The 18,595-nt window shown below is 33.8% G+C and overlaps 1 protein-coding gene across 6 annotated transcripts in view; it reads left to right on the top strand.

Moving 5' to 3' along the window:
* AGO3 (argonaute RISC catalytic component 3) overlaps window positions 1-18,595 on the top strand; it is a 120,963-nt gene that overhangs the window by 52,776 nt on the left and 49,592 nt on the right. For 4 of the 6 annotated variants that reach the window (XM_087446290.1, XM_004425943.3, XM_014784142.2 and 1 more), the window contains one exon: window positions 15,436-15,570. In XM_087446290.1, the coding sequence (XP_087302416.1) occupies window positions 15,436-15,570 (135 nt within the window). Of the gene's footprint in view, window positions 1-10,194; window positions 10,416-13,793; window positions 13,825-15,435; window positions 15,571-18,595 lie in introns of those variants that run through there. The other 2 variants (XM_087446292.1, XM_087446293.1) reach the window with 2 other exon arrangements.

Here is an 18,595-nt window from a genome sequence, read left to right as displayed (position 1 = left end):
CTTGTGTTTGCTAACTTCTGTTCTTCTTACAGGTTTCAGTCTACATGTTACTCCCTTGAGAAGCAGTATTTGACACCCTTCTCCCCCCAAATCCAGCCATCCCCCAAGTCCGAGTTAGATATTTCTCTTATGTATTCCCAAAGCACAGTGTACTTCCCCTGTAATCGCATGTGTCACCCTGAATTATAAGTGTTTATTGTTCTATGTCTCCTATTAGAATGAAAGCTCCGTGAAGCTAAGGACTGTCCATCTTATTCACCAGTGTAAATATCCTCCATGCCTAGCACAACTGTTGATTATATAAAGCAAAGAATTAATAAATAAAACCGAGAGCATAGAGATGGAGCATCCAAATGAGCCTGGAAAGTTAGAAAAATATTTGTAGAAGTAAGTGATGTCTTAGTTGAGCTTTAACAACTATGACGAGATCAAGAGTTTGAATTGAAAAGGAAGTACACAAGGAATAAAAGATTTCTGAGAGATCTCTAAAATATAAAGCTTTATTGAAAAACCTAAGAGAAAATCTAAATCAATGAAATATATTAAGCTCATTTAGAAGACTCGATTTGATAAGATGTCAGTTCTTCCAAAATTCATATGTAAATGCAATTTTAAGTAAAATCCCAATGGGATATATCATGAAACTTGATAAGTCAAGATTTATATGGAAAAATAAATGACCAAGAAAAACCAATATAATTTTAGAGAAGAATAAAGAAGAAGGAATTTCCCTCCTTATTTTAAAGCTATAACAATTATACCACATTGCTTTAAGTGCAGCACAAGACACATTAATGAAGCAAAATACAGAGCCTAGAAGTAAGCCATGTGTGTGTATATGGAAACTTTGTAAATGTCAAGGTAGCATTTCAGATAACCAAGGAAAGAATAGAATATTTAATAAATGGTGTTTATACAGTTGTTAACTATATGAAAAAATAATTAGACTCATCTTACATCATACCCAAAATTTATTTCTAGGTGGATTATAGTTGTAAATTTAAAGAGCAAAGTTTTGAAATTTTTAGAAAAAAATAAGAGAATAATATTTCTACTGTTGAACAAAATATAAAATGTATAAATCATAAAAGCAAATACTGATAAATTTGGCTACATCAAACTTTAAAATTTGTGTATTATAAAAGACACCATAAGCAAAGTTAAAATGCTAGGAGAATATTTGCAGCACATATAACCAAGAAATTTACAAAATATAAAGACAGATCAATAAAAAAACAGGTAACTCACAAAAGAGGAAACCCAAATGGCCAGTAAACACATGAAAATCCCAGTCTCAAATTTATTAGTAATCAAGAAAAGGCAAGTGAGGGGCCAGCCTGGTGGCATAGAGGCTAAGTTCCTGCACTCCGCTTTGGCCGCCCGGGGTTCTCAGGTTCAGATCCCGGGCACAGACTGACACACCGCTTGTCAAGCCATGCAGTGGCAGCATCCCATATAAAGTAGAGGAAGATGGGCACGGGTGTTAGCCCAGGGCCAATCTTCCTCAGCAAAAAGAGGAGGATTGGCATTGGGTGTTAGCTCAGGGACAGTCTTCCTCAAGCAAAAAGGGGAAGATTGGTACAGATGTTAGCTCAGGGACAATCTTCCTCACCAAAAAGAAGAAAAACAAGGAAAAAAACAGAAGAAGGTGATATAAAATGTTGGTGAGGATAAACTAAAAGGAACTCACACGCACTGTTGGCAGAAGTATGATTTGATACAACTACTTTGGAGAGCAGTTTTCAATATCTAGAAAAGATGAAGTAAAGATGAAATTGCACATATCTTAAAACTCATAATGGACCATAGAGATAACTTGCATATGAGCCTGAGGCATTATTTGTAATAGCAGAAAGTTGGAAACAGCCTAATTCCTATCAATAGCAGAATGAATAAACATTCTGAATGAGTACATAAATTGTTATATAATACTGCAGTGTACTATGTAACAGTTAAATGGATGAACCAGATCTACATGTATCAACATGGATTATTATTGAAAGCAGTGTTGGGGGAGGGGGAAATCAAATAGCAAAAGAATATGTTATTATTTATGTTAAAACAGAATAAGAGGGTATACTAGATACATACAGATGCAGTAAAATTATCAAAACATATGGGCCAAATACACACCAATTTCAGGATAGGGGTTCCGTTTAGGAAGAAAGAAGGAAGAGGAATGGAATAGGTTGGTTGGGGTAGGCAGAAGAGATAGAGCTAAAAGGCTGCATGTTTCAAGAAAAATATGAGAGTATGTTTATTTGTGTGAACAAAGTGTATAGATAACTTATGATGCCGTTGTGAAGCAAAGAAATCAGAAGATTAATAGGATATTTTTTAAAAAGGTCTGTGGTATCTTAATGAAATGAAAATAAAGCCTAAAAGTTTTTATGGGTTTATTTTTAAATTGTCAATAATATGTAATGCTGCTGTGAAAAATAATGAGTGAAAATATTGGACTGACCACCTTACTTTTATTTTGTTTTTTGTTTCTGTGTGATTTTGATTTTGCAACCCTTGCACTTGGTATATTGCACTGAACAAAACAGCCCTTATTGAACTTGAAATCTACTGGGGAAGACTGGTATTGAGTAATATAATGAGTACTACAAAGTACTGAGTGCAATGGGGGCATATAATAGAGGGATCTATTGTAGTCTCATGTTTGAGGAAGATTTCTTTGAGGACGTGACAGATGGGAGTCAGGTGAAATTGGTGGTGGAGATAAACATGGAAGACTACTCTAAGAAAGCAAGCAATTGAATTCTAATTGTGTGACTTAATCTTGTCTTCAAAATGATTGTTTTCATGGTATTTAATATCCTAACTTTCAACTATGTAATTAAACTTACTGAATTTTACCAATCTAAGACTTAAAAAAAATTTTTTTCACATTTCATCGTCTCTGAAATTGGGAGATGTCTTAGAGTTGATGGTTTGTCATAGTTTAATTGGCAGGTTTCTTTTTTTAGGATACATAAAATATTGATATACCTTACCATCATTGGCATCTTAGATTCAGTGAAATGTAGAATATTTATTTTTTTAATATAGCCTGCTTTAGGCTAAACTCATTTGCAATTTGCATTTTATTATTGTAATTCATGCATTTTAAGAGCATCACAGTGAATCTAGTGTTTATTAGTTGTATCTCCCTTAAGATATTTTTATTTACCACTTATGTACCGGGTAGAATGCTAAGAGTTTTACATTAATATCTCATATAGACGCCACCACAGTTATATGAGTTAGGTGTTGTCCCCAACTGAAGTTTAGAGAGAGAAAATCTCTTTAAAGTGACTTGCTGTCTCTAAAGGTCACATAGTTTATATTTTATATTTATGTTAAATAGTTTATATTTAAGGCTCAAGGTGACATAGTTTATATTTAAATGATAGACGTCAACTGTTCTGACTACAAAGCTTATGTGCTTATTATTCAATAGCTTTATAGTGTATCCCTTAAGCAAGATTTCTGGCAGACAAATCTCAGACCCAGGACATCTGAGTTGAGAAATGTTGTTTTATTTTTATTTACTTCCTTGTGCTTTTCTGTAAAAAGTAGTTTAAAAAAAAAGTACAAAAGTAGCGTTCTATAAAACATTCATTATCTGTTTTGTTCCTAGAAGAAGGTAATCAGAATATATAAATGGTTGTAGAATTTAGTAATTGTAATTTATTCTGCTTAAGAGTCAAAAGTTCACACTGAATATGCTTCCTTTGCAGGGAAAACAAATTTCTAGTAAGTAATTTATTAATCACAGTCTTAGTGTTGCTTGCTTCCTATGTTTGTCTTGAGTTCAGGTATAAGATCTCTAGGGTTAAGAAATAATTTGATTTTTATAATATTCCAATTAGTCATCTCAGACGTGGATCAAAGCAGAACATTTCTTTAGGGTGAAATGAGAGTCTGATTTTAGGCAGCAGGGCAGGAACTTTATCAACACGTGGTCAAGCCAGGCCAAGTAAAGATTTCTGTAATAGGCTTACAGTCTATCCTCACATTAGAAAAACAGTATAATGGCAACAGGAATCTCAATGACAGTCTTCATCAAATCTGTTTCTTTTTTTTTTTTTAATTTTATTTATTTTATTTTTTTCCTCCAAAGCCCCAGTAGATAGTTGTATGTCATAGCTACACATGCTTCTAGTTGCTGTATGTGGGACGCAGCCTCAGCATGGCTGGACAAGCGGTGCATCAGTGCGCCCCCAGGATCCGAACCCGGGCCGCCAGCAGCGGAGCGCATGCACTTAACCACTAAGCCACGGGTCCGGCCCATCAAGTCTGTCTCTTAATTCACACTGTTTCAGTCTTATTGAATATGCCCTTCATATTTGCTGCACAGCTGTCCTCTTGGGATCACACTTCACTGTCTCTCTGGGGAATTTTGTCTTTCTCCTATATTGATCTGTTTCCTGTATTCCACCCCCCCTCTTTTTTTCATGTTCAGAAGTTTCATGAGAAAAGAGTACAAGAGGCAAAATTTTTTGATAGCTTACACATTGGAAAATGTATCAGCAAACCTAAATGATAGTTTAGCTGGGTTTCTATGTTGGAAAAAATTTTTCTTCTTAAATTTGAGAGCAGTGCTCCATTTTTTAAATAGACCTAGTGAGGTTTAATTTACACACCGTGAAATTCACCCATTTTAAGTGTATATTCGTTATCTTTTTATCTCCCTTGCTTTGCTTTACTTTCTGGAAAATTTCTTCAACTTCTTCTTTCAACACTCGAGTCACTTTTTCATTTCTGCTGTTACATTTTTTATTTCCTGAATGTTATTTTATTACAACATACTATTCCTGTTTCACAGATAAGTATCCTCTCTTAGCTCACTGAGAATAATTTATTTTGGAGTTTTCTTTTTCCTGCACATGCTCATGCTTCTTCCAAATTCCTTTTTGTTTGTTTTGATCTGTCTTCCATTTTGGAGGCTTTGCTCAAATATATAGTATCCTTGATTATTTACTCATGATTCAGTGGGAGTCTAAAACACTGACTAAAAGCTTTGAATGCATTAGTGGGGCCTGTTGACTTTGAGCTTCATTATATGGTGATTTCAATGGGCTGATGTTGGGGAACCTACAATGTTAGTATCCTTACATCTCTCCTCTTGGCTAGTCAAGTTACCCAAAGATGAGTCTTCCAAACTGCCTGAAGGGTAACAGTCCGATTGCCTACATTCTGGAAGCCAAGTTGGGGATTCTGGCTTGCGGAATGTCTGCATTCAGCATTTAAAATTTATAGTCATTTAATCTCTTGTTTTTGGTGTAGTCCTGTGCCCTCCTCAGCTGTGGCTGACTTCCTCCCTAATTAAGAGCAACAGCTTTCCTCATTATTTTTCTGCACCACTCCCATCCGATCACCAGTTTCAGAGGTACCTAGCACTGCTGCTTCTCGTGCTTTTTGAGGATTCCGTAGTGTAATGTGGTTGATTCTTACCTTTCCCAACATAGCTGGCTTGAGATTTCATTTTCTTAAATCTGCTATGTCAGTTACAACTTGTCCAGTTGCTTTTCATCTTCTAAAATGATGCATTTCCTGTTTTCTGTTCTCCCCTCCTAGGTTTATGTCGTTTTTTTTTTTTTTTTTTTAATTCTTCACTGTAGTTATCATGGAGTTTGGGGATGGAATATGAAATGAGCTGCTTGTGGTTAATCTGCCATCTTAACCCGGGATCTGTTCTTAAAAGGCAGCGGCTTTGTCTGGTTCATCTCTAAATTCCAATCCATAAAGGAGTCTTGATTTAGTAGGTACTTAATAAATGTTTAAATGGATGATTAAGTCTTTTTACCTCTGTAAAACTCAATTGGTAACAAGTTTGTGCTGGAGGCCTAGTTTCTTGCCACATGGACCTCTCAATGGGGCTAGTTAAGTGTCCTCACGACATTGTGGCTGGCTTCCTCTGGAGCAGGTAATCCATGACAGAGCAAGGCAAAAGCTGTAATGACATTAGGGCCTAGCATTGAAAGTTACCCCACGTCTGCCATTTTCATAATATCCTATTGCTTACACAGATCAGATATATTCAGTGTAGGAGAGATTTACACAAAGGTGTGAATCCCAGGAGGAAGACTTATTAGGGACCATCTTGGAGGCTGGCTACCACACGAAGTTTCTGTCTTAAGCTAGATAAAGAACAAATTAAACACCAAGTAAGTAGTAGGTAAGAAATAATAAAGATCACAGCAAAAACTAATTAAATAGAAAGCAGTACAGAAAATGTATGAAGCCAAAAGTTGGTTCTTTTTAAAAGATTAATAAAATTAATAAACTCCTAGCAGGACTAATCAAGAAAAATAGAAAAAACAGATTACTAGCACCAGGAATAAAAGGGGATATCACTAAAGATCCTTCAGAATTGAAAGATTAAGAAGGGAATGTTATGAAAACTCGATACCGATTAATTTGATAACTTAAATGAAACACAGCTTTACAAAAATTGACTCAGAGAAATCTGAATAGCATTGTGTCTGTTAAGGAAATTGAATTCATAATCTTTTCTAACAAAAATAACTCCAGTCCCAAATGATTTCACTGGTGAATTTTATCTAACATTTAAGGAAAAAATAATACCAATCTTTCACAAATTCAGAAAACATAAGAGGAGGAAAGGCTTTTCACCTCAATTTCTTGAGGCTAGTCTATATCTGATACTGTCACCTGACAAAAGCAATATAATCCTCTCAGCAGACAGAAGAATCATTTAACACATTTTAACATTCTCATGATTAAAAATTAAACCAGTAAAAGGAAACTTCTTCAACCTGATCAAAGCATCTAGAAAAACCTACAGGCATCACCGTACCAAATGGTGAGAAGACTGAATGTTTTTGCCCTAAGATCAAGAAAAAGGCAAGGGTACTTGCTCTCACTTCTTCTGTTCAACATTGTGCTGGAGGTCCAAGCCAGTGCAGTGAGGCAAGAAAAATAAAGGCATAATATTGTAAAGGAAGAAATAAAACTATCTTTGTTTGCAGAGGACATAGTTGTCTATATAAGAAAATCCTAAGGAATCTACCCAAAAATCCTACCAGAATTAATAGATAAATTTAGCAAGGTCCTAAGAGACTAGTTGCATATATAAAAATCAATACTAGCAATATAACAAGAAATAACACCAGCATTCAACAATTGGAAAAAATAGTATGTACTATTTATAATATCAAAAAATGTAATATTTAGGAATAGATTTAAAGAGAGATGTGCAAGGCCTCTACACTGAAAGCTACAAAGCATTCCTGAGAAAGATAAGGAAGATATAAATAAGTGGAGAGAGACCATGATCACGGACCAGAAAACTCAAATTGTTAAGATGTCCATTCTCCCCAAATTGATCTGTAGATGCAACACAATCCCAAAATTTCATCAGGCTTTTTGAAAAATATATCTTGACAATTTATTCTAAGTGATTTATTTATTAAATTTATTCTAACATGATTCTAAGTTTATATTGAAATGCAAAGAACCTAGAATAGCCAAAACCATTTTGAAGAACAACAGAGTTAGGGGATTTATACTACCTGATTTCAAGATGTGCTATATAAAGCCACAGTAATCAAAACAGTGTGATATTGGGATAAAGATGGACATGTAAATCAAGTTATAGAATAGCTACAGATATTACACTTGATCTTAGCCAAAAGTCTGAGACTCTTTTAGAATAGCTACAAAAATAGACGCACTCAAGTGGTGGATTGATTTTCGACAAAGGGGCCAACGTAAGTCAATGGGGAAAGGACAGTCTTTTCAATAAATTACGCTAGAACAAGTGGATATTTGTATGAAAAAATTAAGCGTTAACCTCTCTTTCACAACATACTCAAAAGTTAATTCAAAGTGTGTTAACGGGCCGAAACATAAAAGATAAAACTGGAAAATTTCCAAGAAAACAGGAAAAGTATTCATGTCCATGGAATAGGCAAAAATTTCTTAATATATTGGAAACCTCATCTAAATGAAAAGGCAAGCTACTGCTGGGAGAAAATATTTGCAAAACATAGTATCTGAACAAAAGACTTGTGTCCAGAATATATGGAAAATTTGCACAACTCAGACAATTTTAAAAAGTGGTCAAAAGCAGACACTTCACAGAAGAAGATATGTGAATGGCCAATAAGGTAAACATCATAAATAAGAACCACAATGAGATAGTGCTTCACACCCACTAGATTGGCTAAGTTAAAAAACTGGCAATACCAACAGTTGACAAGAATGTGGAGCAACTGGAAATGGTAGAAGTGTAAAATTGTACAAGCACTTTGAAAAGTATTTTGGCAGATTCTTTTAAAGTTAAACATTCTCTTGCCATATAACCCACCAATTTTATTCCTAAGTATTTTCCCAAGAGAAATGAAAAAATAGGTCCATACAAACATGTTCATAATAACTAGAAACTGGAAACAACCCAAATGTCCAACAGCAGGTAAATGGAGAAATAAATTGTGATCTAATCATAGAAAGAAATACTACTCAGCAACTAAAAAGAACTAACTACTAATTTATACAGTGGTATGGATGAATCTCAACTAAGATGTGCAAAAGAAGCCAGACACAAAATGGTATATACAGTATAATTCCTTTTATATGAAATTCTAGAACCAGTTAATCTAGTATGAAAGGAATCAGATAAGTGGTTGCCTGGGGCAGATGTGGGAGGAACTGATTATATAAGGTTAGGAAAGTACTTTCTAAGGTGATGGAAATGTTCTATCTTAATTGGAGTGGTAATAGCATAGATGTATACATTTGTCAAAATCATTGAACTTCGTATTTTAAATGTATTTTATTATATGTAAGTTATACCTCAAAATTGTTTTTTTTAAATGAGATACTACTACACACCCACCAGAAAGGCTAAAATTCAAGTCTGACAGTGCTAACAGTTGGTGAGAATTTGGCACAACAGTGACTCATACACTACTTGTAAGAGGGTCAGTTGCCACTTTGGAAGAGTTTGGCATTATCTAGGAGAGTTAAAGATACACATCCTTCATGACTCAGCGGTTCTGCTCCTAGATAGATAGCCTTTTTTACTAGAGAAATTTATATTTGTATATGCATCAAAAAGACAATCCATAAGAATGTTCATAACATTATTCTGGTAACCAAAGGAAAGTACCAACAGAAATGTCCACCAATGTTAGAGTGAATAAATTGTATATTCAGCAGAGTATTAGGCTGGGCAATAAAAATGAAGAAACTAGTTAGATTTAATTAATATAGATGAGTTAGAAGCAATCTTTAGCAAAAGTCTCAAAAATATTACATAGTATTTAGGGATCTGTACTTAGGTTTTAAATCTATAAAGAAAAGGAAGTTATTACCATAAAATCCAAGATTTTGGTTACCTTTAGAGGAGAGAGGAAGTTAGGATTGGGAAGGGGCTCGGGAAAAAGTTTCTAGGGTACTGACAGTATTTAGTTCTATCTGGATGCTGGTTATGTGGATATTCACTTTATAATAATTTGCCAAGTTCACTTTATAATAATTTGCTAAGTAGCACATTTATGTTTTATACACTTTAGTAATATATGGTATTTTACATTAAAAGTAGAAAAAATACGGGCCAGCCCCAGTGGCCTAGTGGTTCAGTTTGGCGTGCTCTGCTTCGGGGGCCTGGGTTTAGTTCCTGGGCACGGACCTACACCACTCACCTGTCAATGACCATGCTGTCGCAGTGGTTCACATACGAAAAGAGGAAGATTGACAGCGGCTGTTAGCTCAGGGCAGATCTTCCTCAGCAAAAAAAAAAAAAAAGAAAACAAAATACAATAATCATTTAGTCTATCAATATCTCCTGAGTACTATGTTAATATTTTGCTAGGTGATAATAGGAGATGCAAAGATGTTTAACATGGCCTCTAAAGTACTCACTAATTATTACCATAAAAAGGCATTATGTAAGTGGTCTTAGTTTCTGTTCTTACACCTTCAGAGCCATGGAAGTAAACCTATAAACTTGAGGCAGATAACAGCCATACCATGTAACCTCTCAGGAGGTAGAATGTACAACATTAAGTATAATTGTGGTTATGTTTTTACCAGGATCTAACATTATTTAGTGCTTTGTTTTATACTGTTCTTTTGGACCTGGACTCATTTGGTACATGTAGCCCTAGTTATTTTAAATATGGCAAATATTTATTATTTTCTTCTTTCACATCTGTTATTTTAGCTGTGTCCTAACAGAAATTTTTAGTTCTGACACAGTGGAAAGCAAATTTAAGAATCCTAATCTCTTCTTCATGGAACATTTCTCCCGTACAACCTCTTCAAGGAGTTAGTTTACATCGACAAAACCGTTTTGCCTAGAATTAAGACCTTGGTAAATCAGCAAGCAAGGACATGAGTAGACACTTCTGCAAAAATGAGAAAAAGATTTCTGTTGAGCTCCTATCGTGTTCCAGGCACAAGTAGGTACCTTGCATTGAATCTCCACCCTAATGCTATGAGAAGTAGGTATTTTCCTAATTTTACAGATGAACAAATAGAGATTCAGAGAAATCACAATTAGTAAGTACCAGACCTAGGATTAAAATCTAAGTCTCTCTTACTTCCAAACCTGTCCTTTTTTCATTATTCTAACACTGCTACCTAGGAAAAGAAAAAAATAAACCTAGTTAAAAACTGTTAAGTGACAAAAAATTAAAGCATATATTTCCAACAGCAACAAAAATTTTTATCAATAATTTATTAATAAATCTATTAAAAGATGCATGTTATAGAGTATATTACAAAATCTTAATGAAATTTAAATTATCTTAATAAATTCAGAGATATACTATGTTCACGAATTGAAAGACTATCCCACTGGTATTCTAGACATCTAGTCTTTTGGTAAAGTGTTTTTTCCTTAGTTGTATATTATACATATCTAAATACTGGCAATCTAGGTAGTTGATAATACCTCTTTTGTGTGTGTGTGTGTGTGTGTGTGTGAGGAAGACTAGCCCTGAGCTAACATCCGATGCCAATCCTCCTCTTTTTTTTGCTGAGGAAGATTGGCCCTGGGCTAATGACATCCATGCCTGTCTTCCTCTACTTTATATGGGACGCCACCACAGCACGGCTTGACAGGCGGTTCATCGGTGCGCACCCAGGATCTGAACCTGCGAGCCCCGGGCTGCCGCAACGGAGCACACACACTTAACCACTGCACCACCGGGCTGGCCCGATAATACCTCATTTTTCACCAAACTCTTCTCAAGTAATATCTGTACTTTGTTTCTCAATTTTATTTATCTGAATTCTAGTACTTGCCCATTAATTTCAACTGTATGAATATACTACAAATTTACCCATTTGATTGATGGATATTTGGCTTGTTTCCATTTGTTTTACTATTAAAAACAATGCTACAATAAGCATGCTTATTCATGTTTCCTTTTGCAGATGTGGAATTTCTCTAGAGTATATATTCCAATATAGTGGAATAGCTGGGTAGAAAATTATGCACATCTTCAAATTTACTACGTATTGCCATTTGCTCTCCTAACTGCTTGTATCAATGTGTAATTCTACAATCTGTATGAGAGCTTTCATTCTTCCGTTGGCTTATTGTCAGTTTGAGTTACTGGTCTTGAAATTTTTTGCCCATCTTGATTGGTGTAAAATGATAGCTTAAATTGTTTTTATATATATTTCCTTAATTACAAATAAGATTATTAGTGAAGGAGGCTGGCCCGGTGGCGTAGCTGTTAAGTGCGCGCGCTCAGCTTCGGTGGCCCACGGGCTTGCAAGTTCAGATCCCAGGCGCGCACTGACACACCGCTTGCCAAGCCATGCTGTGGCGGTGCCCCATATAAAGTAGAGGAAGATGGGCACGGGTGTTAGCCCAGGGCCAGTCTTCCTTGGCGAGAAAGAGGAGGATTGGCATCAGATGTTAGCTCAGGGCTGATCTTCCTCACAACAAAAAAAGATTATTAGTGAAAATTTGTTTTTTGACGTTTAGATTTTTCTCTTCTGTGAAATGCCTGTTCATATCTTTTGCCACTTTTATTGTTTTATCTTGATTTGTAGGAACTCATTACATATTCTAGGTACTAATCGTTTGTTATATATTATACATATCCTCTTTGTTTTGTTTTTAGCTTTCTTTATGGTATCTTTTTTCTCATAGTTTTACTGGTTTGTAGTTTTGTATCTTGTTTAAGAAACTCTTCCTTACCTCAAGATCATAAGGATATTCTGTATTTTCCTCTAAATGTTTGTTTTTCTTTTCATATTTAGTTCTCTGAATAGGAATTTGTTTTTGTATATAGTATGAGATAGGCTTTCAAGTCTGTTCTGCTGGTCTGTGTGTCTATCCGCACAGTCTCTTGACTTGAATAGGATTATGACAAATCTTGATGAATGTTAAGGCAGACCTTATTCTTAAAAATTGTCTTGGCTATTCTTGTTTCATTGCTCTTTCATGTTAATTTTAGTATTACCTCTTTAAGTTCCCGAGGTCGAGGGAGTTATAGCCTGTTGGTATTTTGATTGAAATTGCTTTGAATTTGGAAATTAACTTGGGGATAATTTACATGAATAGGGTATATTACTCCATTATTTAGCTCTTCTGTAATATCATCAATAGTAAAGATATCTATTATTTCTATAGGTCTTATCTTTTGTTTAGATTTCATCCCAAGTGCCTTATGTTTTTTGTTGTGATTTTAAGTGGTATCTTTTTTAAATTACATTTTAAGTCAGTTGCTAGTATATAAGAATGTGATTTATTTTCATGTGTTTATCTTAAATGTACAACCTTGTTGAACTCTCTTATTAATTTTATAATTTATAGATTATTGGGTTTTCTATGTAGACAATCCTATTGTGAAGAATAATAATTTTGTTTCTCTCTTTCTAATCTTTTTACCTTTTATTTCTCTTAACTTGCATTACTGAGCTAGCTAGGAATTCCTATTAAATGAAGTTGAATTTACCATAGATTTTTAGTAGATAGCTTTTATCAAATTGAGGAGGTTCCCTTCTAGTCCTGATACAGTGAGAGTTTTAGCTATGGTGCTGAATTTTATCATATGCTTTTTTTGGGCCATCATCTATGGAAATGACTATATGCTTATTTCCTTTAATATGTTAATGCGGTATATTTCATTAATAGATTTTTAAAATATTAAACATAAATATTAGTTTTTCAGTTAAAATTAGCTAATTCCTGAAAGGGGAAGAAGGAATAAAATGCCTATATATGTAGGTTTATAAAATGTTAAGAATTCAACCAAGGGTAGAGAAGCAGATCTTTGCTCATTGAAATTCACACCTAATTCAGCGGTACTCATTGATTTCACCCCATCTTTTGTAAGAGCTTTTTTTCACTAATTTTCACTTCAAATGCCCACTTTCCTATAGAGAAGATGGTAAACAGTAAAATGATTAGAAGCACAGTGGGATAAAAAGGGAAAAATAATAGAAGAATGTTAAACAGAATAAATTGTTTAGTAGGATCAACTCTATGATATAAGACACATTTGTTGTGAATCCTAGTATTATAGTAATCCAGTGAAGAAAATTTACCTGTAGGATTAAAGGAAAGGCAAAATAAGCATGTTACTCATCATATATTTATTTTCCTTTATGTATTTACTTTTTAAAAATTAACCCAGAAGCAATGTGTGCTTATTTAGTTATGTATCCTGCCAGCCTTTTTTTAATGCACAATATTCTCACATTTTTTAATAGAGGAATATAATGTATACATTGTTTACACTATTGTGGATTTGAATAAGGTATTCAGAATGCTGTCTTATCAGTCTCTTTTTTTAATTAATTAGAAATTGTGGAGGTGTTTATAAAGTTTACTTGGATGGAAGTTTAGCAGTGAGTATTGATTCCTCTTAAATCTTTCCTACAGAAGTAGTGATGGATGTATCCATATGCACACATACATACAAATATATGTATAAGGATGTTCACTGGAATGTTTTTTGTAATAGTAAAAAAACAAAACCAGCGTAACTATCCATCATTAGGGACATGAAGTACATCCATGTAATGAGATATCCTACAGCTATGAAAAAGAATGAGATATAGTTCCATATTAGCACGTATAGATTTATCTCTAAGATATATAATGAGAAAAAACAAGTCAAAGCCCAGAATAGTGTTTCTAATGTTTTAGCACTTGTGCTCTTTTTGTTAAGAGGGGAAGGGGGTATATATTTGCTTAATTATCATGCAGCCATGCTGTGGAATAATATGAAGCCATTAAAAAGAATATACTGACATGGAAAGATCTCTAAGACATATTGTTAAGTTTTAAAATAATAAATCATAGAACATTTATTATCTGATCTCATGAAAAAAAAGTTGTACATTTTTATCTCTGTAAGTGCATATTAAAAGAACAGGATATATACGTATTTAACTACTAACAATGGTTACTTCTTAAAGATACTTGGAGACCAGAGGAATTCGTTACTGTGTATCTATATTGATGAGACTTCGTTCAGATATTATTTCTGTAGTAAAGGAAAAAGTAATATGTGCTCACTATTTAAAAAATTAAGATTTAAAGATAAAATGAAAAAGAAGAAAATAAAAAATATCCACAGTAGCCTTACCACCCACACACATCCTGAGATAACTGCTGTTAAAGCCTTGATAAATATCCTTCCAGAGGTAAGGGACATTTTGTGAAGGACATTTAATCCTAAACCCAGGAGAGGGAGATAAAGAGCACCACGTAAAAAGTTTACACTTAGCTTAGCAGATAGTGGGCATGTTTTTTTAAGCAGAAAAATATCATGATAGCATGTAGCTTATTGTCTGTTTTGGTTTTACTTTTCATTATATCACAGCCTTTATAGGACATAATAGCAGTCAGTAAGTATGTGTTTAAGAAATGAGTGATGGTAATCTACTAACCATTGGTGAAGCTCTTCCAGTTCCAAAACCCAAGATTAAGAAATCATGCTGGTTGACTTTCAGAAAACTGCAAACTTTAGCTAGATAACAATGGGCAGATACCCCTTGGCATTACTAGCTATAGTTTGGATTAACAGTCACAACATTTAATACCACTGTCTTCTCAAATCTGTGCAAGATAGAGAAAGCTCTCACTAGAATAGATAAACAGTCTGGGGTGGCATAGAAAGCTTTGTTTAAGAAACAGTACTTAGCCTTTTCATCTGCTAAGGGACTCTGGCCTTCTTTGCCCTCTTACAGGCCTTGTCTCATAACCCAGAACACTTTGTGTATGTATAGTAGAGAATGGAATGATTCAGGTACCTTGTTCTTGTGCCTGTCTTCCAGTCAAAGAGAGGTCAAATTGAAACTGCTTAATTTTGGAAATATTTTTATATGTACATAAGTATACATGAAGGATAATTTTAACTGTATAATTAGTTAATTATCATGGAGCCTGAGATCAAGTTTCTGAATCTTTTTTAAGGAAACATTAATTTTTACTATTTGTGTTTTTCTTTTTAGTTTCTGCCACTGCCTTCTACAAAGCACAACCTGTAATTCAATTCATGTGTGAAGTTCTTGACATTCATAATATTGATGAGCAACCAAGACCTCTGACTGATTCTCATCGGGTAAAATTCACCAAAGAGATAAAAGGTGAATTAATTAGCATTTGGAGCAACTTAACTATAAAATGCATGGATATAACAAACTATTATTGAAAATTTTTAAATTAAAATCTATTCATGTAACATCACCAGGAAAAAATATAGATCAGATTCTAAAATGTTACATTAAATTCATTACCATAACATCTTAGGTAGTGTTTCAATGGAAGAAATGCCAAGTAATGGAATTAATATCAATACCAGCTAATTTTTTGTTAATACTTTCCCTTACTAGCTGAAGGGATAAGAGTATCCCATGGGAAAATGCTTCTATAATACTGTTAAAAGTAGGAAGCTTATTCTAAAAACATTGTTATTTCAGAACTGGAGTCATTCTTTGAACATTTTCTAATATAATGACTTCCTTATTTTTCTGAAATGATAGCAGAGTATTTTATTCCTTTGAAAATTTATGGATATGGGGCTAGCCTGTTTCCTGTGTTGTTCTAGAGTTGGAATTCAGTTATTTCATGTACATTAAATAGCCAACCATTGATCTTGCCTATTTTAGTTAGTAGCTAAAATTTGTACAGTGGTGTTGCATCATATGCATATTTTACTAATATAAATTCATCTCTACATAGTCTTCCAAAGAGAAAAAAAGTTGTGTTCTGAAATTTATATTTTATATGTATTTACTCTTTATATATATTTCTATATACGTTTAAATATACATAAGCAGTTTTATATGCAAACCCACATACACTGTCCTTTATCGCAATTTGAGAGATTTTTCAAGATTAATTTTGATTATGTAAAATTCTTGCCTTATTCATTATTTTAGAACCTAATCCTCATGTAAGGTGTGACTCCACTGTATTTAGTTCTTTATTATTTAGACATGAAGAGAAATTAGATATTCTCTAATTAGAATGAGTAGTATAAGTTCTATGTATATTAAGGGTTAGATCTTAAATAGTCGGAAATAACTATGTTGTTTTATTTCAAGGTTTTACCTAGGTGTTGTAGATAATTTTCAGCCTGTGGTTTGAATGAAGCATTGAAGTTTGTTCGCTGAACATCTTTCAGTTCCCCCAAATCAATTAGAGTAGCTAAATACATCCTGCTTGCTCCAGTAATCATTCATTCTTTGTCACTTAGTAACCGGGAGAGAGAGTCATTGTAATAAAACATTAAAAGGAAAATCCTTCCTGCTTTGAAAATAAGCATCCATTTCTCTCAAGTTATTTAAGTGCCAAAATAAAAAAGTGTTATATATTACTGTATTGCAACCATACCATTGTCCTTTCATAATCTGTATTAACTGAACAGTTAACATTGTTGGGAGGTACTGCATTAGCCACCATTAATATGTGATCATCTAAATGCCATGCTTTCCAGTGGAGTTGCTGCTTAGTTACCACCTCTGATATCATGAAGTCACTTACATTATTTTGCGGTAACTATGCAATCAACTCATACCACCACTCTATCACAGAAAATACAAGATGTACAGAACAAGGATTCAACTGCTGCCCGAAGAGCATGGACTCGATCTTAACTTCAACTGCTCAGGGGCCCAAAGAAATGACTGAAAAAAATGACTAGAAAGCATTATAAAGTTGATGTTATAGTGAAGGTAAAGCCAAGTTTATAGGTTAAATATTTGATTTATTAAAGCCAAAATTTTGTTTTGGTTGGATGGAGGGTTTGGGGAGGGACCTGGGCAGGGTATTATCTAGTCCATTTTTTTAAGTGTCACCTTTTTGCTAACCCGTGGATTTGGGTCTAATCCTTAGGCACCTGTGACCCTAGATTTGGGGTAGAAAAATCTGAGTTGGATCTAATTGACAAACTGATGATTTTTTCCTCCATTCAAAGTCAAGACAGCTTTCTTTTTTTTTTTTTTTTTTAAGAAGGCTCTTAAAGTACATCATATATTCCTACTACAGTAACTCCAGAGAATCACAGTTGTGTGTTCTGTTCTGTATATTTGGGTTTAGTTTTTAGCTGGCATGAGGAATTTGGTGATAACTGTTAAATAGTGATACAAAGTGTGCTATAATGAATAGATTTCCTTAGTATATTCGTTTGGTTCCAGTTGAACTTTTTCCTGCATATTTAATAATAACTTTTGGGTGGTTTCTTTGTGCAATAATTCATCATAGTTAAACAGCAGAAATATTGAGGGAAATTTATGGTTAAATTATCATATGTATATAAGAGTACCAGTTTATTTTTGGTAAAAACTTTAGTAGGCTTGTAGAACCTTACTAATATTTTTTTTAATTCAAAGGGAAGACTTGAAAACAAATTGCTATGTAGTGTGGATAACAGAAATTTGTTTTAAATTTTTCTATTGTGTTTTTCCCCTAAACATAATATTTTTACAGCTTGCTTACTTTATATTGTTGGTATTTCCTTCTTTAAATACCAATACTACTACTTTAAAATACTATCAAGGACTTTCCTTGGAAAAGGAAATACTAATACTAATACTTGGAAAAGGAAAGTCCTTGATAGTATTTTATTTTCTAGTCTCCTTTATAACATAGAGGCATAGTAAATTCTCTAATTGATCTGAAATTTTAGTTTTATAAAGGTAGTTACTAATAAAAACTATTTCTCACTGATTCAATTAGGAGTACTTCTCAAGAAAAACCCATACCAGTCTGGTTCAGTCACACTGTGTCCGTTTAACATCTTAATTTGTGCTGATATATCAGAAGAAAATATTACTAGGAGTGAACTTTGTGTTTGGTACTACAGTTAGTAATTAGATAGGAAAAGAAGTTATACTATAGCAGGGCTTCTCACCCTTGGCACTATTGATATTTTGAGGTGAATAATTCTTTGTTGTGGTCGGGGGTGGGAGGTAGTGCTGTCCTGTGCATTGTAGGATATTTAGCAGCATCCCTAAATCTAGCATCTACTAGATGCCAATAGCACCCCCAGCTGTGACAATCAAAAATGTTTCCAGACATTACCAAATAATCCCTGAAGGACAAAATCACCTCTGATTGAGAACCACTGCACTATAGGAATCACAGATGTAAAAGGGAAATAATACAAAA

This window comes from Ceratotherium simum, chromosome 22 (assembly GCF_057802395.1).
Source record: "Ceratotherium simum simum isolate JZ-2026a chromosome 22, ASM5780239v1, whole genome shotgun sequence".
Classification (NCBI taxonomy): Eukaryota; Metazoa; Chordata; class Mammalia; order Perissodactyla; family Rhinocerotidae; genus Ceratotherium; species Ceratotherium simum.
This window is presented reverse-complemented; position numbering and strand designations above follow the sequence as displayed.